General features: G+C 37.5%; 2 protein-coding genes across 4 annotated transcripts in view; both read left to right on the forward strand.

Moving 5' to 3' along the window:
- The first annotated feature begins 1,522 nt into the window (after positions 1 to 1,522).
- On the forward strand, positions 1,523 to 11,572 carry LOC127412812 (ribose-phosphate pyrophosphokinase 1-like). The gene is made up of 7 exons (XM_051649464.1): positions 1,523 to 1,842; positions 3,446 to 3,629; positions 4,552 to 4,650; positions 4,875 to 4,999; positions 5,091 to 5,264; positions 7,028 to 7,187; positions 10,170 to 11,572. Exons 1-7 carry the CDS (start codon positions 1,721 to 1,723, stop codon positions 10,260 to 10,262), a joined length of 957 nt encoding a protein of 318 aa, XP_051505424.1. The 5' UTR covers positions 1,523 to 1,720; the 3' UTR covers positions 10,263 to 11,572.
- Positions 11,573 to 22,795: 11,223 nt separating this feature from the next.
- The window catches only part of LOC127412801 (SLAIN motif-containing protein-like), a 34,994-nt gene continuing 31,615 nt past the window's right edge, over positions 22,796 to 26,174 (forward strand). For 2 of the 3 annotated variants that reach the window (XM_051649450.1, XM_051649449.1), the window contains exon 1: positions 22,796 to 22,947. The gene's annotated coding sequence lies outside the window, so the exon portion shown is untranslated. The remainder of the gene's footprint in view (positions 22,948 to 26,174) is intronic. The other variant, XM_051649451.1, reaches the window with a different exon arrangement.

Consider the following 26,174-nt stretch of genomic DNA (forward strand, 5'->3'; position numbering starts at 1 on the left):
GTCATTTGTTTCATTTAATATTTAGTCCTTTCAGATGGAAAACATTTATACATATAAATGATGCGATCCAAAGTGCATTTGAACAGCGGTGAAACACTTTCTTATGATGTGTTACATTCATACGAGCAGACAGAGAAGTAAGTTTGGAGCAGAAGAAATAGAAATAAACCTTGTGTAAATTGTCAGCTTTACGCTAAGCTAAAATGCTATTTCTAGACATTTTACACGCACATGTTACCAGGCACGATCATACTTTTTTATCAAGAAAATTCACGTTGGATCATAATTTCTTTTTTCTAGTAAGACCTTTGATATTAGGGCAAAAATCATATTCTTGATAATAATTTTTGTATTGTTTTCCTGTAAAAATATCTAAAAATCCTTAAAGCAAGATCAATTTGTTTTAACTTGTTTTAGAAACAACACTGCATAAGATATTTAGGTTTTTCAGAGAATGTATTTTTAACGTGTATTTTGTCTTACTGTACTGGCAGAGTTTTTATAGTCCAAACAAGTGAAAAAATCTACCAGTGCTGAAGAAGTAATCCAAAGTATTTAGATTACGTTACTGACCTTGAGTAATCTAACGGAATAAGTTACAAATGACATTTTACAGCATGTATTCTGTAATCTGTAGTGCAATACATTTCAAAAGTAACCCTCCCAACACTGGATATAAGTCAACTCTGTTCTGTTTAAACAACTTTTCCCCCGAAGTTGATTGAACTTAAAATTTTAAGGTGGCACGAAAACTTACTTTTTAAGTTGAAACAACAAGATTTTTATACAGGGTGAAAAAGAAAGTTATACATTTTCCTGTCTAGTAAACAGGGCGTTAAGAATGTGTTAAGTCAGTAGATATTTAGCTTCTACTTGGTCATGTGAGGTGAAATATGTGATCAGATTTCATGAATATAAGGTTATTTTACTTCACTGCTGGAAACTTTTCACTTGATCTGGACACCAGAGACAGTCCAGGCCTGACACATGTCATTATTCTTCTCTTTTTACATAGCCTACTTTGTTTCTTTATCTTATTTGGTTTGGATAGCTTGCTATGGGCATGTGTAATGCACGTGGGGATTTTGAAATAACAGAGCTTATTGTTTTATGTAGCCAGGTTTGTGTGAGTTTTTTTATTTCTGGGGTGACATTTCGGACCTTGTACTCCGAGATGTGAGGAATTATAAAATGTTTATGTCTTTTGGAAGATTACAGGTCTTCGTTATTGAGTTTAGTAGCCTAGTTTAATATCACACACCAGGAGTTACACATCACTTTTATTCATTAATATATCTTTATTGTGGTGTTTTGTATTTCATGTGGGTGGCTGTATTATTAAAAATAAAAAAACATGGTGCAAAAGTGGACAAAGGCATAAACCACGATCTTGACTGTTTCGTATTACCTCTAATGTGGGTTTCAATGCAAACAACTTTTGCAGTTAATTCAAATGTAAGTGATTTTATCGTAAAAAGGTACAAGGGCGACACGCGCTATGACGTCAGCACGCACAGGCGGATGTGTGAGGTCACGCACGAAACGCGGGAAGGTATTGGAGACCCACACTTACTTGGCAATATCGACATATATAGGATAACAAATATTTGACGGAGCCACAAATCTTATTTTTTATTTATTATATAGTTTGCGAACAAGCGTCCTGTTTTCGTGCACCTTCGGTGTTGCGTTCACACGAAGCGTTTGGAAGTGAAAAAACATGCCTAATATCAAGATTTTCAGCGGTAGCTCCCACCAGGATCTGTCTCAAAAGATAGCAGACCGTCTCGGATTGGAACTTGGGAAAGTGGTGACCAAAAAGTTTAGTAACCAAGAGACGAGGTGAGTAGATCCTGCAAATTCTATGGAAATATTACTTAACGTGTAGCGCTGTGAATCATGTTTCGCTGGGAGTTGTAGTTCAAATGGTGACTGCTAGCGATACATAGGAGTGTGCGAAGACTACAATTCCCAGGGCCAGAAGCCTGCGCTTCTGTGCGCGACGCGAGTGCAACTCATCCATTATGATAGCGTGACTCTCGTTGCTCTATTTTAATGGGGATCATGGGTTCCCACATGCATGGAAACCCTGGGAATATTCGGGAATTTAAAATAAATTCCAAAGTGATTTACAGGCCGGGAAAATTCATGGAAATTTCTATAACAAATGCATTCTCTGCTTTAAAATATTTATTTGGTTAGAAACTGCTCTTCGTGAGAGCAATCTCATGTTATCTCTGTAAAATGATTTTAATGCAGTTCTACTCGCAAATACACGGTAATGTTATGAAATATTATTGGCCAACAGGTGTGGGAATCGGCACTAATAAATTTTGAAATGTTTTGTTGCACACTGTAATGTTGATCTTAAAGGAATATTCCAGGTTCAATACGAATTAAGCTCAATGGACAGCCTTTGTTGCATAATGTTGATTACCACGAAAGTTAATTCCGACTTGTCCCTCCTTTTCTTTAAAAACAAAAATCGAGGTTCCAGTGAAGCACTTACAATGGAAGTCAATGGGGCCAATCTATAAACATTAAAATACTCACTGTTTCAAAAGTATAGCCACAAGATGCAAACAATATGTGTGTTAACATGATTTTAGTGTGATAACATTGCTTACTACTAACCTTTTCTGTGTAAAGTTGTATCCAGTTTTACACCTTTGTTGCCATAACGGCATTACGCCGTAAACCCAGTAATCCCGCAAAAATGGCAATTAAAACATTTTTTACAGCTCAAATAATACTTGAGAATAAATGTAAGTGCTTTTATAAAATAATAAGCTTCACATTTCTGCCTTTAAACCCTCCACAAATTGGCCCCATTTACTTCCATTCTAACTCAATTCCAACTGGAAACAATATTTTTTATTTTTTTTTAATAAACGAGGGACACGTTGAATTATTATTTTTTTTATTTATTTTTTGTGGTAATCAACATTATGCCACAAATGCTGTTGATTGAGCTTAACTTTTATTTAACCTGGAATATTCCTGTGGTTACCCTGATATTTACATGGTACTTTTTATGTTTATACTGTTATTTCTTACACCCCGTCTACACCAGGCGCGTCCGTTGACGCGACGCAATGACTTGAGGCTGTCTACACTGGACGTGACGACACAAACATTCTTAACTGTTTATTTGTGTTGTTGGCAGTAGTAGTGCCAGCGGGTGCAGCGCAGAATGGAACGGGACACCCATTTACTGTCAGCACGACATGACATGCCGCAACGAATGCTTCGAGTGTAGACAGCATCACTGATTATAATGGGTTCTATTGCTTTAGACTCAATGCTCGTGTCCGGTGTAGACAGGGTGTTAGTTGTATTATAAGGGATGCAGTTTTATTTGTTTAATCTCTCTCTGCAATGATCTACCTAATAAGCAGAGGTGCATTCTGAAATGTTAATGTGCTGTTTTTAATGTATTTTGCAGTGTGGAGATTGGGGAGAGTGTGCGTGGGGAGGATGTGTACATAGTCCAGAGCGGCTGTGGCGAAATAAATGATAATCTTATGGAACTCCTGATTATGATAAATGCTTGCAAGATTGCATCTGCCTCCCGGGTCACAGCCGTCATCCCCTGCTTCCCTTATGCCCGACAAGACAAGAAGGATAAGGTGGGGTGAGGGTTATAAACTCTTGCTAATTAATGTAATGATCAGTTGTGAAATGTGTGCCATTCTATGCCTGTCTGCATAGGTTAAGAGTTTTTGTGGGGGCCTGGGTAGCTCAGCGAGTATTGACGCTGACTAACACCCCTGGAGTCACGAGTTTGAATCCAGGGCGTGCTGAGTGACTCCACCCAGGTCTCCTAAGCAACCAAATTGGTCCAGTTGCTAGGGAGGGTAGAGTCACATGGGGTAACCTCCTCGTGGTCACTAAAATGTGTGGTTCTCGCTCTCGGTGGGTTGCGTGGTGAGTTGTGCGTGGATGCCGCGGAGAATAGCGTGGGCCTCTACACTCGCTACGTCTCCGCGGTAAAGCGCTCAAAACAAGCCACATGATAAGATGCGCGGATTGATGGTCTCAGACACGGAGGCAACTGAGATTCGTCCCCCGCCACCCGGATTGAGGCGAGTCACTACACCACCACGAGGACTTAGAGCGCATTGGAAACTGGGGAGAAAAGGGGAGGGAAAAAAAAGTGTTTTTGTGCATTACTAGTGGCCAATATAATGCCAGTATTCGTAAAACAATTTAATGATGGCAAATGATGCACACATTTTTTTTAAATTAACACATTTTACAAAATTCACTAAAAACAAAAAATGTTTGATAACCATTGACCTCTATTGGTTGGTCTTGGAAACAAAACAAGTAGGACACTACTGTTATTTGGCCAAATGTGCATATTTAATGGCCAATGCCAATATTCTTAAAATGCACAAATATTGGCAGATGATATATAAGTCACTAGATGCCAATTTGACATGTTCCGAATGCTCTTTGAAGCTCTTTTGTTGCATGTATTATTTGATTGGGTGCAGTAAAGCTTTTTTCACGTCAAATCATGTTGGATGTTTCTGTTGTTTTCTGCAGAGTCGAGCACCCATTTCTGCCAAGCTGGTGGCGAATATGCTGTCTGTCTCTGGTGCTGACCATATCATAACCATGGATCTACATGCATCCCAGATACAGGTGGGTTTTATAGCACTGAAATCGACTTAAAATTTGTCTGAATTAGCTGATATGTTTAGATATGTTTAAAACATCTTTAAAATCAACATGAAATCTAATTTGACCAAATTTACTTTTTGGACGATTAATCGGAGCACGTTATCCCAAAGAAAACATGCTGAATTTCATAAAATGTAATAACTTGCTCCCCTTCTGAATCAACTTTCCTTTTCGTCTCTCTTTAGGGTTTTTTTGACATTCCTGTGGACAATTTATATGCAGAGCCTGCTGTGTTGCAGTGGATAAAGGAGAATATTCCAGAATGGAAGAACTGCACCATAGTCTCGCCTGATGCTGGAGGAGCCAAAAGGTTTGAGAGTCTAATGTGCTACCTGCTTGCTTCAGCTCCAGCTAATTACTCTGATGTGACCAATTGCTAAGGTGTGTTTTTCCATTGCCAGGGTGACCTCCATTGCAGACAGACTAAATGTTGACTTTGCCCTTATTCACAAAGAGAGGAAGAAAGCTAATGAGGTGGACCGCATGGTTCTGGTTGGAGATGTGAAAGAACGGGTGGCTATATTGGTTGATGACATGGCAGACACCTGCGGTACCGTCTGCCATGCAGTTGATAAGTAAGAAACTGTTTATTTCCTTGGTTTGTTACAGTGTGCAATCTGGATATTGGGTCTCATTCACTAATAATTGCATACTTATGGTGCAGATGCAAAACTTGAGTAAGATTCGGAATGTGCAAGCATACATTTGTTCTTACCCTCGTTCTAATGTTGATGAAACCAGAATAATTCAACTGAGGGAGCCCACAGTTTTTCATTTGCATAAAGTGCCCAAAATTTCTCCATATATGGTCTTTTTGCACAACCTCTCCTGTTCAGCCATTCATCACTCTCTGCAAATATATTTTTAAACTCACTAAAGTTGCGCTTTTGCTTAAATCACAATTTGCACCTTTTATATAGGCCTACACTACATATTATCTACTGTAATTGTTTGCAAAACCTATACCAGATTTGGCTATAATACACACATTTTGTGGTACTCTAATTTACATTTGCATTTTTACATTTACACATTTGGCAGACGTTTTTATCCAAAGCAACTTGCAGTGCATTCAGAGAATACATTTCATGAGTTTGTGTTCCCTGAAAATCAAACCTGTGATCTTCCGTGATGCTTTACAAGTTGATGTATATTTGTATTGATTCAAATTTAATTTTATATTGTCATTATTGTCTACATTTGGTTGGAGCTTGTTTTTAATTTTAACTTGCATGTAGTATTAATTTAAGTGCAAACTTATTGCTGGATCATGATTTCTGCTGTAAAACACAGTTAGCGAATGACATCCTCTGTCTCTATTAAAGGAAGGCTGTAGTGTTGTGAACAGGACTGAGAAACCATATTATAATTTTTCATTTAAATATTACCAAAAATTTGATTTACAACAGTGACACAACAAATTTTATTTCAGTTTGGGGGAAAAAAGGTACAAGACATCAGTGATCACCAGATTTTTAAGTCAGTGTTGTCTCTGAAGTCCACAAGAGGACATAATGAATGAATATAAACCAAACAGCACCATGTTATATTGTTTACTGCAATAAACATGATTAGAAGATTTAGCCAGTTCAATCTTTCCATGATACTTTTCGGTATACTTCATATCACACACGCTCAATGTCTGCCCGTGCCTTCTTTGCAAAAGTAAAGGTGACAGTGCCTTTAAAAAGCTGTTATTGCATCATTTCAGTCATGTCCTTGTTATTTTATGTCTGTATTTTAGGGTTTCTTATGGAGTTTGACAGATATTGTTTTTTTAACGGCTGATACAATACTGATTATTTATAAGTGCCCGATAACCGATATGCATAACCCTTTTTCAATACCCTTCACTTAAAGGGATAGTATACCAAAAAATGAAAATTCTCTCATTTACTCGCCCTCATGCCATCCCAGATGTGTATGACTTTCTTTCTTTCTTCTGAACACAAACAAAGATTTCTCGAATAATATTTCAGATCTGTAGATCCATACAATGCAAGTGAATGGTGACCAGAACTTTGAAGCTCTAAAAATCACATAAAGGGAGTATAAAAGTAATCCATATGACTGCAGTGTTTTAATGTGTCTCCTGAAGCGAAACAGTCACTTTGGGTGAGAAACAAATCAATGTTTAAGTCATTTTTTTTTACTATAAATCTCCATTTTCCATTTCAGAATGTGAACCTGATATGTAAACCCGATATTAAAGATCCGGTAACCAATTAATTGTAAATATCAGTTAAAAAATATCGGTCAAACCGATTATCGTTGATCTCGATTATCTTTTTTCTTTTTTTTTTTTTTTTTTTTAAGTACTCTTTCTTTCTGTATTTAGGTTAATATCAGCTGGTGCAACGAAAGTTTATGCCATCCTCACTCATGGCATCTTCTCTGGACCGGCCATTTCACGCATCAACAACGCTTGTTTTGAGGCTGTAGTCGTGACCAACACCATTCCTCAGGAGGAGAAGATAAAACACTGTCCAAAAATTCAGGTTTGTCTTGTCAGAATGGTTTATATTATTATACTATCACTCAGTTCCAACCTATTGAGCTACCTACCTAGACAGCATTTTAAGGCATCATAATTCCAAAAGGCAGCTACATTATTACAGTTGTGGGTGGATGAGGGTAACAATTTATAAAGGCCTGCAGATTCATCAAGGAAGGATGAAGTGTGGTGGGAGCAGCCAGACACAACCTTGCACTGCAGCAGCAGGTCAGACAAGAAGGATACAGAGCCCGGTTGAGCACCACAGCGCTACTGAATCCACTGTTGTTGGGGGGCACCAAGAAGACCAGTACCGCCAGCAGGACAGGTCAAGCCTGCAAGGTGAGCCGCAAGAAGAGATGACCTTCAATCCACAGACAAGACAGGGAAGACATGACAATGAGAAGAAACCAGGGAGGAGGCGGCTAATCAAGTGGCCGAGATCTAATGTTAAGGATGCATGGAGCAGACTAGATGAGGACCTGTGCTCCACCTTGGAGAATGCCCTTACTGGAAGGGTGGAGGCCAAGCTTAATATGTTTAGCGATATTGTGTATGAAGATTCGGTTAAGCGGTATTAAAGAAGAGTGGTCCCAGGGTGATGGGTCGGAGAGAGAAGGAGATAGTTCAGCGTTTGAAAGAGTAGAGGCAGCTTCGTAAGTCTTGGAGGAAGGCAGAGGATCAGGAGGAGGGCTTGAAGGTAATGTGGGATGGCATAAAGGCTAGATTAGCGGTCATGAGGAGGGTAGAGAGAATCCGACAGCGGAAAAGAAAGGAGCTTGAAATGGCAAGATTCATCAAGGACTCTTAAGTTTGCCAGAAACCTGCTGGAAGAAAAGAGGAGTGGGCAGCTGGTGATGACAAAAGAGGAACTAGAAGACCACATGGAACAGCAACTTGGTGACCCCTTCAAAGACAACCCGCTTGGCTCCCCTGGATATGTCCCACGGCCAGTAGAGCCAGTAATGGAATTTGATATAGATCCACCTAAGCTGAGTAAGGTGAGGCAGGTGGTATAAAAATGTCAGTTCAACCAGGCCTGAATGAGATACCATATAAGCTGTATAAGAAGTGCCCCATGGTTCTTAAAATGTTGTGGAGACTGTTGAGGGTTGCCTGAAAGAAGCAGTGCATACATGTGGAGTGGTGAAGGGCCATCTTCATACCCAAAGAGGAGGGATCCACCAGCATTAGTCAGTTTTGGAGCATTGATCTATTGAATGTGGAAGGAAGCTTTTCTTTTTGGTGGTAGCAAGGAGGATGTCTGACTACCCCCTGAAGAATGGATACATAGACGCAAGCTGCCATAAGGTAGGCGTACCAGGTTTTCCTGGGTGTGTGGAAAATGCATCAGTAATATGGTAGCAGATCCAGTCTGCCAAGAGAGATAAGAAAGACATCCACATAGTCTGGCTGGACTTGGAAAATGCCTATGGATCAGTTCCACACCAGCTTATTAGCTATGCACTGGAGTTTTTCCATGTACCAGAGTGCATTTGGAGCTTGGTAGACAGCTACTATGGGGACCTGAAGATATGTCATACAACACAGGACTACACAACACAATGGCAGCATCTGGAAAAATATAAAGAATAGCGATGATCTCTCCCATCCTGTTCATAGCTGTGTTCAAGATCATCCTAATTGGTGCAAGACAAATGGTCAGAGGAATCCGTGCACAATCTGGGGTGAGATAGCCAGCTCTGCGCAGTTATATGGATGTCACAAGCGTCTTGCAGACTGCTGCATGTACTAACCGGCTCTTGAAAAGGCTGGAAGAGCTTTTGGCATGGGCCAGAATTAAGCAAACAAAATCACGAAGTCTTTCTATTAGAAAGGGGCTGAAGGATGATCGGATTTCATTTGAGGTGGATGGGGAAAGAATCCCAGTTGTGGCAGAGCAGCCTATTCAAAGTTTAGGGAGAGAATACACAGCAGATCTTTAAGACAAACACATGGCAGAGTTGGTCCTGAAGCAACTTAAAGAGGGCCTGGACATCCCTGACCGCTGCCCCACCACCAGGAGATGTTCCGGTATTAATGGGGCGAAACATTGAAGATAGGTGGCTCCCAGCTGATGACCCCGCGGCTGGGCTGAAGGCACTGGTGGAGATGCAGCAGGCAATAATTCCCGGCAGGTTATTACAGCTACCTGTGCATCTGTTATTGCTGTGTCCTTCGCTGATGAGGCAATCCCTCAAAAGACTGTTTTACTCAATATTTGTGTGTGCTTCGTATTTATCGTGCTTATTAGAGGATCGCTTTGTTAGCTTTGCAACATGCTAATGCCAAGCTATTGAAATCAAGTGCACATATCCCATGTGCTTCATGTGAGTTGTGTTAAAATGTTATTATCATTATATTTAGCAATATAATGTGTGGTGTGCAAGCCGTGCAGATTTGTCGCCCCATGTGTGTTGTTCATTAAATATTTTACCAAATTTGATCATGCCTTCAACTACTAAAAAGAATGTAATGCTCTCTGCTCTGTTGACAGTGTTTAAATCCATTTGGCAAAATTCCACACATTTCCCCTCCAAAATAGCTCTTAAGATGCAAAAAAAAAAAAAGCCACAAATGCATCAGACGGATGTTTTTAGCCATCGAGTCCCTTTTATGCTTTTTTGTTTTCATCCTCTTACGCCACAAGTGCTGTGCTTCTAACGCTGTGTCGATTCAGTGCTGATTCTGTTCCTCTTTGTCCAGCTTTTTTTAATCGCATGAATGCCTTAGAAGGCAATTGCCTATGTAGGCAGTAGACAGTGAGGCAGTTCACTAGGTTTTTAAATGGAGTTCATTGAAAATACAAATACAGGTCCGCAGTGGAACTCCACAGTGATTTTATAATTTCAAAAACAAACTAAACTACAAAAAGTTTTTTGTTTTTTTATGCATTTAAAACTCTACAAACCTTCATTTTCCTTATTGTAATAAGCATATAAATACTGTAGATGCATACTAAGTGTGTTGTTCATGATGCTTACAGGTTATTGACATTTCGATGATCCTCGCGGAAGCTATTCGCAGGACCCACAATGGCGAGTCCGTGTCTTATCTCTTCAGTCATGTTCCTTTGTAACATCTCCAGCACCTGTCCTTTCACAGCGACCAAAGAGGGAGCCCATCCTCACCTGCGTTCACCTCACCCAAAGATCATCAGCCCTGACTGAATGTCTTTCCATAGTTGGGGATTTTAGCAAGTCTGTTTTTCTTCAAATTGTTGTTACAATCTGTGACTGAAAGAGTTAGAGGTTAAATTAATCAGGGCAAGGATATGTCACATCCTAATTTGTTTATTTGCCTTCATCATTAAAAACAAATAAGTGGTCTACAGATGACATGGACAAGAATTATTTATTTCTAACATTTTGTTCACTAGATACAAAGGATTTAAGTTTGGACTCTCTGAAGACTGGAGTTTAAGAGTCTTAAAGAATCAACTGTTGCATTTTCTCATTTTCATTTTTAAAGATGTTTTTAAGAATTCGTTCTATGAATAAAAATAACTTTTGTGGTTACATTGTTACATCCTGAAAGTGTGTGCACTCTGATTTCTATTTTATGTATGTGTTGATTTCTTTGAAGTCTTTTAGAATGCTAAATGTGTTCTTGTAGCAAGGAGGCATTGTTTTAGTTCAGTTTACTTATTTTGAAAGCATACTCCTATTACAAAATAATTTATTTAAAATTATGTGCAACATTTGAATTGTTGTGTATTAAGTTTATATTGTGAAACAGAATTATTTTAATACAGATTACATGAAGCAGTAGCGGATTTAGGAATGGGCGACATGCATCTTGCGGGGGGGCGGCACGACCCACCCACACAGTCTCTCTCAAATCCTCTATCTATATCTATCTATCAGTCAGTGTGTCTGTCTGTCTATCTGTCTATCTATCAGTCTATCAGTCAGTGTGTCTATCTGTCTATCTATTTCTCAAATCCTCAATCAATCAGTCAGTGTGTCTATCTATCTGTTTGTCTATTTCTCTCAAATCCTCTATCAGTCTGTCTGTCTATCAGTCTGTCTATCTCTCTCAAATCCTCTATCTGTCTATCTATGTCTATTTCTCTCTCAAATCATCTATCAATCAATCAGTCAGTGTGTCTATCTATCTGTCTGTCTATCTATCTGTCTATCTCTCTCAAATCCTCTATCTCTCTGTCAGTCAATCAGTCTGTCTATCTATCTATCTGTCTGTCAATCATTCTGTCTATCACTGTCTGTCTGTCTATCTATCTATCTATGTTAAAAACTGTGCTTATTTTGTGTAAAAGTTACTTTGAATTGTTTGATAATGATGGCTATATTACATAATGGTCTTTTTGTTGAAAACAAAGTGTGTTATTTACTTTTTTACTTAAGTTATCATCCCTAAATCCTAAATAAATGCTAATCAAAACTTTGAAGTAATTCAATTATGATCTAAGTTAAAAAAAAAAAAAAAAAAAGTTCCTCTTTGATAAACCGAAAGTCCTGTTCTAGTTTATTTAATAGATATGATGTTTGCAGAATTTCAGTGCATCCAGCAGAATGTTTTTTTTTCCCCAGAACATTTTTATTTGATTCCATTTGAATAATAATAGAAATTCCATTAGAATTCCTTTAGAATTTTTGCATGTGTTTAATCGCCACAGGGTGGTGCTGCGGGTACATTCACTGCCTAGCATGCCTCACTTTCAACATAGAGATTCTTAAATTCATTTTTAAATATTTTAGATGTCTCTCTCAGCTTCTCGTAACGCGTACACTATTTTTTACTTCATTCGTGTCAGAGAACAAGATTCGTTTTCGAGTTCGAACACTCTTAACATTCGATTCCCGTCCTTGCACTGCGCTGCAGGTTTGTCCAATCAGAATGCAGAAGCGAGACACTGGGCCAATCAGAGCGAGCGGATTATCTCCGCGCTGTTGCGAAACGGGGCGCGATTGGTATTTAAACCGTGTGCCCACCTTGAGCAGCAGCAGCACTGCACTGAGATTTTGTCAAGAAATTTTACGTACTGCACTTTCGAGGACAGCTCCAGGTAACAGTCGGAATCTACATATTATAATAAACCGAATTATACGTTTATTTCATCAATGAAATACTTTTTGCTGTAACATAACCCATTTCTTATCATTTCTGCATATTGTTACAGATATTAACATGCAGTGTATTTTATAGAACGTGTCTCTTTACACGTGCGCAGGTAGATTACACAATTGTAAACCTGCATTTGGAACGTTACATGTATTCAAATGTATCAGCTATTTGACACTGTGTTGCCAAACGCCTGAAATTTTGCGCCAAGTCAGATTGGGTGGGGTACACAAGAGGATTTTAACATGAGCATATTGGATCATAGGCGAATGCAATGCTTCACTTCCCTTAATGGGGTCGATTCTTATTTATTTACCATAATTCTGTGGATGTAGGCTGATAGACTGATTTGATCATGTTTACAATGGGTTGTTTAAGAGGATAACTAACAGTAAAGCCATTGTATGTGCCTGTACTTTCATAGACACGCCCAGCTCTTGCGCAAAGACATCTGCAGATAAGACTGAGATCACAATGAGCATCAATAAAGTCTTTAATACATGAATAAGAAGACTGATTAGCTTAACTAGTCTGTTTTCAAAGTTTACACTATTAACTCTATTAATTAGTGACTAATACCGAATATTATCACTTGACTCAGATTTTTTTTTTGGAGAGATCTGATATTACATTATAACACAGAAAAAGTGAATATGTGCAGTAGTTGTAACCTTAATAAGTGGTTTCTACCTCATAAGCTATATCTTGTTGGTGTAACTTAATGTGGTCAAGTTTAGTCATATTAGCTAAATAGCCTATTATTTTAACTTTTTTAAGACCAGTTAACTTAGATTTTACTGCATCGGTTACCTGACAAAAGTGTATTAATATAACATCATGGACATTATGGCATCCTAAAAGAGGTTGAGTTCAATGTCAAAACATTGTTTATTCGCTGTCCATTGCACAGAGTGATTTTGAAACATAACTTCCTCATATTGTGCAGATCTTTCTGTAATTCTAGCAGTAATGCTGACTTATTTTTAATGCACAAGCATTAAATGCCATAGCACTTACGGTGTTACAGAAATTACTTACAGAAATACAGTATTTCTGCAATTTCACAAATGCAAAAAAAAAGCACACCTTTCAGTAATGTGTAATTTTAGGCCAGTGATGTTAAATGCTGATAAGGGGTTGTGTAAGCTTGTTTTAATGCACACCTGAGGTCCGGGTGGGGCTCGTATACGTGTCCATACAAAGTCACAAAAACGTAGTGCACTTACACCTTTCAGGAAATGGCTCTAGGTTAGTTGAATATGCACTTCTGCTTTTTTAAAATGTGGTTTGACCGTGATGTAGTCGACACCATTGTATACATTTTGTCAGCTGTGTTTGACAAAGATTACGGCGACTAAAGAGTCATGCTTTTGGTTTGACAAAATCATTAAAAGTTGACTGATTCATGAACAGCCGGTTTTAAAAGACTAATTCGGAAGAGATTAAACACATTGGAGACAAACCAACATGTGTAATCTGTAATTGTCATTAATTTAATCATTCAATCGTTTTGATTCACACAGATTCTTCAAAATGAGTGACAACCCGGTCAAAGAGGAGGTGCAGAACTTTGACAAGAGATGTCTAAAGAAGACAAACACAGCGGAGAAAAACACTCTGCCCACTAAAGAGGGTAAGCGAGTTAGGCAGCTTCACCCTGATGTTTTATTGTTCCAGAACACATAACTTGTCCTTGTGCAAACGCTAAACCCTAATTAGTTAGCAGAACTCAAAACATTTGAGGCAATCAGTTACATCAAAAATTTTAAGTTAATAAACTCCAAGTTTTAATTTTGTACTACACATGCATGTTAATTGCTCTTAACTTCAAATATTGAGTAAGCTAACTCTTACTCTCATTTTGATGGCACTTTAAATTACCATGTAATCTCAACTCAAACACTTCAAGTAGAGGTAAACCCAACTAAATTAGACATGTGTAATTAACGTAAATGAATCTCTTTCCATTAATTGCTCTTAACTTGAAATATTGAGTAAGCTATCTCATACATTTTGATGGCACTTTAAAATGAACTGTTTGTATGAACTTTAAATTACCATGTAATCTCAACTCAAAAACATAAAGTAGAGGTAAACCCAACTAAATTAGACATGTGTAATTAACTTAAATTAATCTCTTTCTGGTATAAACTAGCTAGGTGAATGTGAATGCTATCACTATGCTTTGATTAGCACAGCAGTTGCTTAATGAAGCAATATAAAACATACGGTCACACTTTATATTAGGTGTCTTTATTATGTACTAACATTAAAACACATAAAAGTAAATGTACTTATTGTGTAACTACATGTTGTTCTGCAAAATTCTCTCAAGAGTCACATTTGCTGCTGCTGAGGTTTAGGGTTAGGGTTTAGGTTAAGGGTTGGGTTAGGTTTAGGATTAGGGGTTAAGGTTTACAGTGTAACTACAGATGTAATTAAATGCAGGTACTTTAAATGTAAGTACAATGTAACAACAGGGTTGTGCATAATAAGTATATTGTAACAAATGCTTAAGTACCTAGCAGTTAAAGACACCTAATATAAAGTGAGTCCAAACATTCTTAACTTGTACCTGTCCTTAACATAAGCTCAAACTACACTTTTAACCATAATGGTAACCCCTAAGACTCAAACATAAAAGAAACACGTTTGAATAACACAACCAAACATTAAACACCAACAAGTCTCCCGCCTTTACGTTCATCTTGTACAAAGATTACTGTCCCTGTCGAGTGCCATGGAGTGCCAAAGCATGCTTGGAATTAGAAATCCCCTGCCAAACCAAACAAAACATATTCATGTTGTCCCAACACAAATAGATTAAGTAAAGCTTGGGAACAAAAACAGACATGTGGAACACCCATTAGCCTACTTCATGTTTATAGCAAACCAAAGCTTTTTGGAGAAATGTATAGTTTCTGGACATCTTTAAGTTAAATTGGATAATTTAAGTTACACTAAATTTAAAAAGACAAGTTCAATAAAACAGTTCATGTTACTTAATATATGTCAGTTTTGTGAACTAAAAAGAAAGAGAAAGTTCATTTATTTGAACTTATTTGAATGATAAAAGTTTTGCCTAGTCAGTACAATTAATTACTTTGCGCATTAGGGTTCACAGTGCAGATCTGAAGCTGAAAAGCAAACGTTAAAGGAATACACACACTGCAGAATTCTCTAGATACTCCAGATAACCCTGCAGAGCAACAGACAGCCTGCCTTTGTTTTACCTATGACCTTAAAAAAAGTGAAACATACAATATAAAGGAGTGGCTCTTGAGAGATTTGAACTAGTGGTACTTGAACATTACCATCTGTTGGGAAAAACATTTTCAAAAAGCTTGTGATGGATTGATTGGGGATGTTTTGTTTGTTTGTTTGTTTTTGGTACAATTTTAAGTTTCAATTTCTTTAAATCTGAAGTGAGACATTTCTGCGTGCCTAGCGTCACCAATGGTAATAAACGTTGTTTTAGAACAGGTCTCATAGAATCATATTGCATTATGCAGTAATTAATTTACATGTCAATTTGCATTTACAGTTTTCTTAGAATATAGGAACATGTCCCGCAGACTTGAATGCACTGCCATCGTATTGATGACATTATGTGTAGTATATGGGTAGTTGATGTAATACTATATGTTTTATCTTCCAACCTGCCAACCCAACCTAAAAATGGCCGAGATATAATTATACACACAATACACACGAATAGAACTGTCTCTGTTGTATGTCTTGAGTTTTTGACATTATTCTTAACCCTGGTTTAACAAATATTTATTTTATCCCTGGGTTATGCAACATTTTGTGCTGCCTTTAACCCTGGGTCAGGAGGACCTGCTATTCAGCGAGATTAGCAACTGTGAATTACTAACCCAAAGTATGAATAGTGAAACCTGGACCATAATAACCCAGGATTACTTTAATGCAGGGTTAAAAATGAACCTGGGTTAACAATTTCAAGCATGAAAATCAATTTTATATCATTGCTGGAATATTAATTGAATTTCTTTATTAATATTTTCATTTAAAACATGATTTTAAACAACAAGTGTCCAGAATACATGGGAACTGCTTTAATACAGTTTACTTTTATTTAATACTGTAAACCTTTGTCTGATAGTGTATAAGTGGAATATTCTCTCAGCACTAACACTGTTGCAGTACTGTAATTTCTACTCGCATTTTCCTTTTTACAGATATTGAGCAAGAAAAAAAGGCACCAGATGGGGGGAAATGAACCCAACCTGACACACCATCTCTTGCATCCTCACGCTTCCTGTCCCGCCCCCTTCTGACATCACTTCTGCTTCTGCAAATCATTGTTAAATGTTAAAATCAATGGCATTTTGTACAATACAGATTAGGAACTGTAGAATCATTTATTAATTGCGGCTGTGGATATTTTGAATCCTTTTAACGTGTAGAGAGGAGATGGATGATGTAAGCACATATCGCATACAGTATGTATGTGTCTTTACCAACTCATGACTGCCATTGCTGCCCATTCTCCGAATCTGGTGCCATTCTGAATTGGTTATTCTATAAATGACATGTGAGATGATATTTTTGTTTAATAAATAATAATAATAAATGTTTTAAAATGTTTCCGTTGATTTGTCCAACTTTGGCTTTATGAAAAGAAGCCTTTGTGAATGGTCTTCTGATAAATTTGCTTTTCTATTTGCATGAATTGTGGAAAGCAAATATATGTATATGCATAGAAAAATATACACAATTTACCAATTTTTAGAGTTAATATTTAAAATAATCATTAGCTTTCAATGGTTTTAAAGGGATAGTTCATCCAAAAAATAGTTATGTCATAATTTACCCCCCCCCCCCCTTATGTTGTTACAAACCCTTATGACTTTTGTGGAGCACAAAGAGATGTTCGACTACGGAAGCCCTGAACCATATCATGAAAAAAAAAAGGTTTTTAGGTGTCTAGTCCCTTCCTAAGGCCTGTGTCCTACAAAAAAAAAAAAAAAAAGTATCTCTAAAAAAATATTTTTTCTCTCTCTAAATTTTTTTTCTTTCAAAACAGTTGTTTTTCTCTAAAATTAAGGCAACACATTTTCTATTTTATTTTATTTTTTTTGCTTGCTAGCTAATAATTAGCATGCGATACCTACCTCGGCCACCAGGCGCCACTATCAGTAAGCATGAAATCTTATGCGTACAAGGTGACAGAACAGCAGTGGTACTTGATATAGGAAATTACACCTCTATGTCTGCTCCCATCTCCTCTGGTGTTCCTCAAGGCTCTATTCTTGACCCTATTTTGTTTTCTTAATATATGCTTCCTTTGGGTTCGATTTGTCAAAAACAAAAACAAACAAAATGCAGCGGCTAGACTCCTGACTGGCACCAGGAAGTATACAAGTATCTCTCAAGTTTTAGCCTCTTTGCATTGGCTTCCAGTCAAATACAGAGTTCAATTCAAGGTACTTTTAACGGTTTTTAAGGGTTTACATGGACTTGCACCAGATTATATTTGAGACCTCTTATGGCACTTTTCCACTGCACGTTACGGTTCGACTCGACTCTGCTCGCTTTACTTTTCTGAGCTTGCTTTTCCACTGCAGTTTAGTGCAGCCTCAATGTGGGTGGGATTATAGGCTGATCGTCATAGTTGCGCCGCCTCTTCGCGTCACCCCATCCAGCTCTCGTTGGATCCTCACCTCGGCTACTAACGAGAGGAACGTCTGCACCTCGTTTATCAACCACGGCGTGGTTTTGCGCACAGCCATTTCTTTTTACCAACCGAAAGTCGCGTGAACAAATGATACTGCTATCGCTGTTGCTAACTTTAAAACTAGCGGGTTGATGTCCCGTGTCGCAAATCCAGTGACGCTGGTAGTGATGATTCTCTCTGACCAATCAGTGATCTGCAGGGTTTAGACGTCACATTTAGTATCGGCTCGGCTCGCTTGGAACCTCGACCGAGGTGGTACTAAAAAATCTATTCACTATCCCCAGTGAAAACCCCCAAAAAGCGAGCAGAGTCGAGTCGAGCCGTACCGTGCAGTGGAAAAGCCCCATTACATCAACATCAAACCGCTAGACCTTTAAGATCTTCACAGAGCCTGCTTTTAAGTGTCCCTAAATCCCGTTTGAAAACCAAAGGGAATCGTGCCTTCTCTGTTGCAGCTGCTCACCTTTGGAATAGTCTTCCGATTCATATTAGATCATGTGATAGCATTGAGTCTTTTAAGACTCATTTGAAGACTCATCTTTACTCTGTTGCTTATAATTGTTCTTAGATTTTCTGTTATTGTTTAGGCTTATACTGTGCATGTTTTAAATTTTGACTATTTTAAATTTGTTTGTGTAAAGCACTTTGGTCAGCATGTGTTGTTTTTAAATGTGCTATACAAATAAATGTGATTGATTGATTTATAGTTGTATTACACTCTAACAAGAATGTTTTGCAAATGCTAATCAAGAAAAGAAACATATATAATGTTAGAAAAAAAATTCTCATATGTTGCCTCTTGAGGAGAAATTTTGAGAGAAAAAAAAATTTACTGAGAGAAATGTTTTTTTTTTTTAACTATGTATTTTTTTTTAGAGAAATAAAATTTAGCGAGAACAAATTTTGGGGGGGGGGGGGGGGGGGGGGTAAAAAAAATTTTTTTTTGGACCAACATGAGAATCAGAATCAGAATCAGATGGAACAACATGAGGATGAGGAAATAATATTTTCATCAGTTTTCGGTATACCAAATATAATATAGTTACATAGTATATAGCTTTATATACAGAGGGGATGAAACTGCTTCTAGGCACACATAAATGCTGTCAGAATTCCTGCCAGGAAAAGCAAATCCATGAAAAGTGACTTTGAAGTTGTAGCAAGAACATACACATATGGAATGATATGATTCACTGTGTGTGCTTCATGTTTAGGTAACTTGTTATGGATATTATATCACAGGACTTGTATCTGTGTTTAAAATTAGATAAAGTCTGTACCACACCTCTCTCTCCTGAACGGTTTAGATTTATGCTCAAATGCAGTTGCGTAAAAAGCTATTCATGCCAAAGGGTGTGGTGGAGTAACAGCACATGATCACAGTGTTATGTGAAATCACTTTGATTAGCAGTACATCATTTTAAAATGAGTACTTGTATTTTGCAAATCTACAAAGGAGGACTTAAAATGCATGGGACTGCAGTGTTATTGTCGTTAAAGACAGTTAAATGAATATTTTTGAAAAAACTAAACTAATATGCATTTTAATGCCTCCAAAATTAATAAAATAAATAAATAAAAATGAGCACAAATTAATGAATTTTGAAGATTTAGATACACAGTATATTATAAAATGTGAAACCTTTAAAATCCACCTTCAATAAGCAAGAAAATGCCACTAGTTAGCAGTAACACAAGACGGCCTTGTGAAATTTAATGCTTTTAAACATGTTTTAAATTAGTATATTACTATTATTCTACTAATACTAGTTAGTATATAAATTAGTATTAATTATATAAATTAGCACATCAATTTAAGCAGCATAATACTAAAACTAAATTGAAATAAAAACTTAATTAAAAATTCAAGACTATAATAACCCTGACCTGCACCAAAAACGGAATACTAGTCATGTCTCAGTTTATTGCCACAGATAACGTCATGTTTCAGCATGCAAAGGAAAGATACCAGATCACAAATAACTGTAATGCATATTCTACTGTGAAGCACACATGATTTCTAGAATGCCTCTGTTTCAGAACATCATATTCACTTCACTACATATGTTTATGAAACTGTATTCTTTGTGCAATTTTTTGTAGGAGAGCTCTCAAAAAGAATGCAATGGAGGAATGTGGAAAAAATAACTAAATGAACAACTTTAATAACATAGTGAAGATGTTTGACTTGCACTGAACAAGAACGTGTTTTACATTGCGTTGACCTGTACAGTCATGTTTGAATGGTGCATATTTGCACAATGGGGAAGAATTATCAGATATTGAACAGATGTGTGTGTGTGTGTGTGTGTGTGTGTTATGGGTGTAATGTTCTGCTATATACAGATGGTGAGCATAATTCCTATATATGACAAAATATATGCAATACAACATTCAGTATCTGCAAATAACAGTATTCCATTTGATAATTGTCTTTGACATTTAAACTAATGTCACAAATATAAACAGAAGATTACAAATAGTTACAGACTAGATTAATTTTTTGAAGAAAATGTGAGTGGTGTTGCAAATTTGCCACCACCATGCTATTGTGTTTTGAGTGGTTGCTAGGAGGTTGTTATGTGGTTGCTAGGGTGTTCAGGGGAAGTTTCCAGGGCATTGCTATATGATTGTTGGATGTGTTCTGGGTTGTTGTTAGTGTATTGTCATTTGGTTGCTATAGTGTGGTCAGGGTGGTTGCTGGGCTATGGTTATGCAGTTGCTAGGGTGTTCTGAGTGGTTGCTAAACTGTTGCTATGTGGTTGCAAGGGTGTTCAGGGGGGTTTCCAGGACATTGCCATACAGTTGCTGGGTGGTTGTTAGTGCATTGCCACTTGATTGCTTGGGTGTTCTGTGTGGTTGCTAGGCTGTTGCTATGCAGTTGCTAGGGTGCTCTGAGTGGTTGCTAGGCTGTTGCTATGTAGTTGCTAGGGTGTTCAGGGCCCTCCCAGGGCATTGCTATGCAATTTCAGGATGTGTTCTAGGTGGTTGTTAGTGCATTGCCATTTGGTTGCTAGGGTGTTGCTATGCAGTTGCCAGGATGCTCTAAGTGGTTGCTAGGCTGTTGCCATGTGGTTGCTAGGGTGTTCAGGGGGGGGTTCCAGGGTATTGATATACGGTTGCTGGGTGGTTGTTAGTGCATTGCCATTTTATTGCTACAGTGTTCTGGGTGGTTGCTAGGCTCTTGCTATGCAGTTGCTATGGTGCTCTGAGTGGTTGCTAGGCTGTTGCTTTGCGGTTCCTAGGGTGTTCAAGGGGGGTTCCAGGGTATTGCTATATGGTTGCTGGGTGGTTGTTAGTGCATTGCCATTTGGTTGCTAGGGTGTTACTATGCAGTTGCTAGGATGCTCTAAGCGGTTGCTAGGCTGTTGCTGTGTTGTTGCTAGGGTGTTCAGGGAGGTTTCCAGGGTACTGCATTACGGTTGCTGGGTGGTTGATAGTGCATTGCCATTTGGTTGCTACAGTGTTCTGGGTGGTTGCTAGGCTGTTGATTTTCAGTTGTTGGGGTGCTCTGAGTGGTTGTTAGGCTGTTGCTATGTAGTTGCTAGGGTGTTCAGGGTGTTTACAGGATATTGCTATATGGTTGCTGGGTGGTTGTTTGTGCATTGCAATTTGGTTGCTAGGGTGTTCTGTGTGGTTTATAATCTGTTGCCATGCAGTTGCTAGGATGCTCTGAGTGGTTGCTAGTTTGTTGCTATGCGGTTGCTAGGGTGTTTAGGGGGTTCCATGGTATTGCTGTACTATTGATGGGTGATTGTTAGTGCATTGCCATTTTATTGCTACAGTGTTCTGGGTGGTTGCTAGGCTGTTGCTATGTGGTTCCTAGGGTGTTCAGGGGGTTTCCAGGGCATTGCTATACGTTTGCTGGGTGGTTGTTAGTGCAGTAACATTTGATTGCTAGGGTGCTCTGTGTGGTTGCTTGGATGTCGCTTTACTTTAAGAGCTCTTTTTATTTTACAACCTTGTACACAAACAAGATTTTAATTTTTACACTAAATGTTTCCGGGTTTCAAAGTACAAATGTGATTTCCAATATTCTTTTAAAGCCAGCAATTGTTAACATACACACTCACACACACACACACACACACACACACAAACACACACACACACAGGCAGTTATTGCCAGTTTATGATGTCACCACACACACACCTCTAATAAACCCACATTGTGTGTTCAGAGCACAATCTATATGTGACAGACAATGAAGTCTGTAAAAATATTACTAGACATATTATGTCTAACTTCGATATCTCAGTAGGTTCCTAATCAGCATTTGATTTGGCCTAATTTTTTTCCTCCAATCTGGCAACCTCCAGCTTCTTCAGAACTACCTGAACAAGAACAACATGCTTGCAGTTACATGTCAGTGGTAATTAATGCTGAACAAATGACTTTTCAATATTTCACTGCCTAGTTTACTATTGTTTCATCAATAACAGTTAAAGTGGCCCCCAGAAAGAATCTGTTTGAAAATGAAAGTTCATCCAAAATGTTAAAACTGTTATCATTTACTCACCCTCATGTCGTTCCAAACCTGTATGACTCAGTCTTCCATGGAACACAAAAGGAGATGTAAGGCTGCCTCAGTCACCATTGACTTTCATTGAAAAATGATCCAATGAAAATGCAGTGTAGTTTTCCAACATTTTTTGCTTTTTGCTTCCATCTGCTGGACAGATCATGTTACTGCTGTCAGTGCCATTGAACTGAGTTTTTATGTACCTCAAGCGTCAGCAGGCGGAGCTACATTCCCAAATATGGTCCGTGGCTCACTGCAATGGGCGGGACTTCTCTTCTTATTGGTTCAACTGGTGCCAATCACTTAGCAGGTCGATAGCATACGAGCTAACTAGCTCAATACAGCAAATGTACAGTGGCTAGAGTACAGCAGCGAGCAATCGGCTTTTACTTATTTATTTTGTAACTATTTGGATAGTTAATCGGTAAATTGGAGAATCGGAGGCGAAAGGAGAGGTATGTTCATGAATACATTACAGTAACAAGCTAATTACCTCAGGTTTACATGCTACTACATAGAAACAAATTACCTTTATGTTGATGCAAATAACTACAATAACACGTTCAGCCATATTTAACATGATCTAGATACATTTATCTATATTATTTAATTTATAGAGAAATTAAGCTGTATGGAAAGTTTATTTCTCTAAGCACATCATTGCTTGTGTAGATGAACGTCGTTTGTTTTGTTTGCTGTTCTATTTTGCTAACGTGTGTGCTGTTTTTATTATGGACATTTAACTTAATTTTGATTAAGTTATAATTTTTGCGTTTTCAGACCATTTGGAAAGACTGCAAAATATATTCAACCAGCAGGCTTGTAACAAATCTAGCTGTAATGAGCATCTCTCTCTCTCTCTTTCTTTCTCTCTCTCTTTCTTTCTCTCTCTCTCTCTCTCGTGTGTGTGTGTGTGTGTGTGTGTGTGTGTGTGTGTGTGTGTATATTTATACAGATTTTGCTCTTATGGAAAGAAATTGGTACTTTTATTCACCAACGTGGCATTCAACTGTTCACAATGTATAGTCAGGACATTAATAACGTGAAAAATTACTATTACAATTTGAAAAAAATGTTCAGAACTTCTTAAACTACTTCAAAGAGTTCTCATTAAAAAATCCTCCATGTGCAGCAATGACAGCTTTGCAGATCCTTGTTATTCTAGCTGTCAGTTTGTCCAGATACTCAGGTGACATTTCACCCCACACTTCCTTTAGCACTTGACATAGATGTGGCTGTCTTGTTGGGCACTTCTCACGCACCTTACAGTCTAGCTGATCCCACAAAAGCTCAATGGGGTTAAGATCCATAACACTCATTTCCAATTATCTGTTGTCCAATGTCTGTGTTTCTTTGCCCACTATAACCTTTTATTTTAGTTTTTCTGTTTCAAAAGTGGCTTTTTCTTTGCAATTCTTCCCATAAGGCCTGCACCCCTGAGTCTTCTCTTTACTGTTGTACATGAAACTGGTGTTGAGCGGGTAGAATTCAATGAAGCTGTCAGCTGAGGACATGTGAGGCGTCTATTTCTCAAACTAGAGACTCTGATGTACTTATCCTCTTGTTTAGTTGTACATCTGGCCTTCCACATCTCTTTCTGTCCTTGATAGAGCCAGTTGTCCTTTGTCTTTGAAGACTGTACTGTACACCTTTTTTTGTTGCCATTTTTGACCTAATATTGACCTTAATACATGCCAGTCTATTGCATACTGTGACAACTCATAAACAAGTTTCTTTCAACTTCTTTCAACTGTGTTTGATATAATGACAAGTGATTTTCTAGTACCAAATGATCAATTTAGCATGATTACTCAAGGATAAGGTGTTGGAGTGATGACTGCTGTCTAGATTTGATTAAAAATGACTTTTTTCAAAGAGTGATGGTGCTGTTTTTTACATCAGTAATGTCCTGACTATACTGTGTGATCAGTTGAATGCCACTTTGGTGAATTAAAGTACCAATTTCCTTCCGAAACAGCAAAATCTGTACATTATTACAAACTTTTGGCCACCTGTGTGTGTGTGTGTGTGTGTGTGTGTGTGTATATGTGTATATATATATATATATATATATATATATATATATATATATATATATAGCTGAGTTAAACTAATAATTATTAAATATTTATTATTTATATTTGTTATTAATGTTATTATTTTTATTGTTGTTGTTGTTTTTATTAATAATACTTTGTTAAATTCTATTTTATAAACTATCCAGGAATAAATAACTTATAACAATATAACAATATAACAATAAAAAACTTATAACTGATATATATTGATACATTACTGGTAAACATAAAAAATTATAATGTCTAGTAATGTAATAATTATTATTAATAATTAACATTTATAATTTAATCATTTATAAACTATCTAGTAAAATTAACTTTAAATAACTGTAACTGATATCGATATGTTACTGAAACGTATAGAATATTTATTCAATGAATAATATATAATTAATTATCTAGCAATACTGTATAATTATTGATAATAATAATTTATAATTTAATAATTTATATACTATCCAATAATAATTCACTTTATAATAAGGAATTGATACATGACTGATAAATATAGAATGATCATCAAATATAAATACTTATATACTCTGAGAAATAGATACTGTAAAATATAGCTGCAAGCAGCAATGACGGGCCCAAGCACCATGGGTCCATTTCTACCCGGCTTTCGGAAAACAATGCAAGGTGGACATATGCATTTGGCATTTGACATTATTCTAAAAAAATTTGAAGCAATTTGGGTAAATGTAAAAGGACTATTTTAAAGTCTGTTGTAAGTGCCACACTTCCTGCTGCCATGTGGTGGTGCTATGACCTAGACCCACAAAAGCCACATCCATGTGATCAGCCCCCAAGACCATACAGCTCAATTTTGATCTAAATCACACAATGCAAGCAGAAGATATGAGACACTTCCTGTTTCCCATTTTTTGCCATTAATTTATTGCCTTGCCATGGCAACACCATTCGATATATCAAAAATTAGTTTGCAATTTAGCATTTACAAGGTCTTGGCATGATGTTGCTCAAATTTGGTGCCAGTCACATGAATCCCGCAGGAAATGTATTTAAAAGTTCAGAGGCTACGATAAAAAAATAAAATAAAAAAAATGGCCGGCTTCTTGTTGGGCAGAGCTAATGATTGTAATTATGAAAGTTGTTCGGCTTGATGACAACAATATATTTACCAAGTTTGGTGACTCTAGGTGAATATGGGGGTGTTACAGAGACCCAGTTACATGCCCATTTTAAAGGGGGCACTACAGAGCCCCCCCCCCGCACGCCCCCCCCGCAGCTTTTGCCCAGCTCCAATGGCCGACGACTCTGATGTGTGTTTAAAATGTCAAGAAATTTTAAGCATGCCAGGAGCCTCAAAAACACCCAAATATAGGAAGAAAGGAATAATAACATTTAATGCGTTGCCATTGCAACATTATTTAAGATATCAAATATTCCTTTACAGTTTACATCAGCAGTGTCTTGACATTATTCTAAAGAAATTTGAAGCAATTCATGTAAACACTAGAAGGCTTTTTCAGAGTCTGTTAAAAGTGCCATACTTCCTGCTGCCAGTTGGTGGCGCTATGACCGTGACCCATAATAGTTGCATAAATGTGATCAGCCCTCATTACCCAACATACAGCTGAATT

Source organism: Myxocyprinus asiaticus, chromosome 22, assembly GCF_019703515.2.
Source record: "Myxocyprinus asiaticus isolate MX2 ecotype Aquarium Trade chromosome 22, UBuf_Myxa_2, whole genome shotgun sequence".
NCBI classification, from domain to species: Eukaryota; Metazoa; Chordata; class Actinopteri; order Cypriniformes; family Catostomidae; genus Myxocyprinus; species Myxocyprinus asiaticus.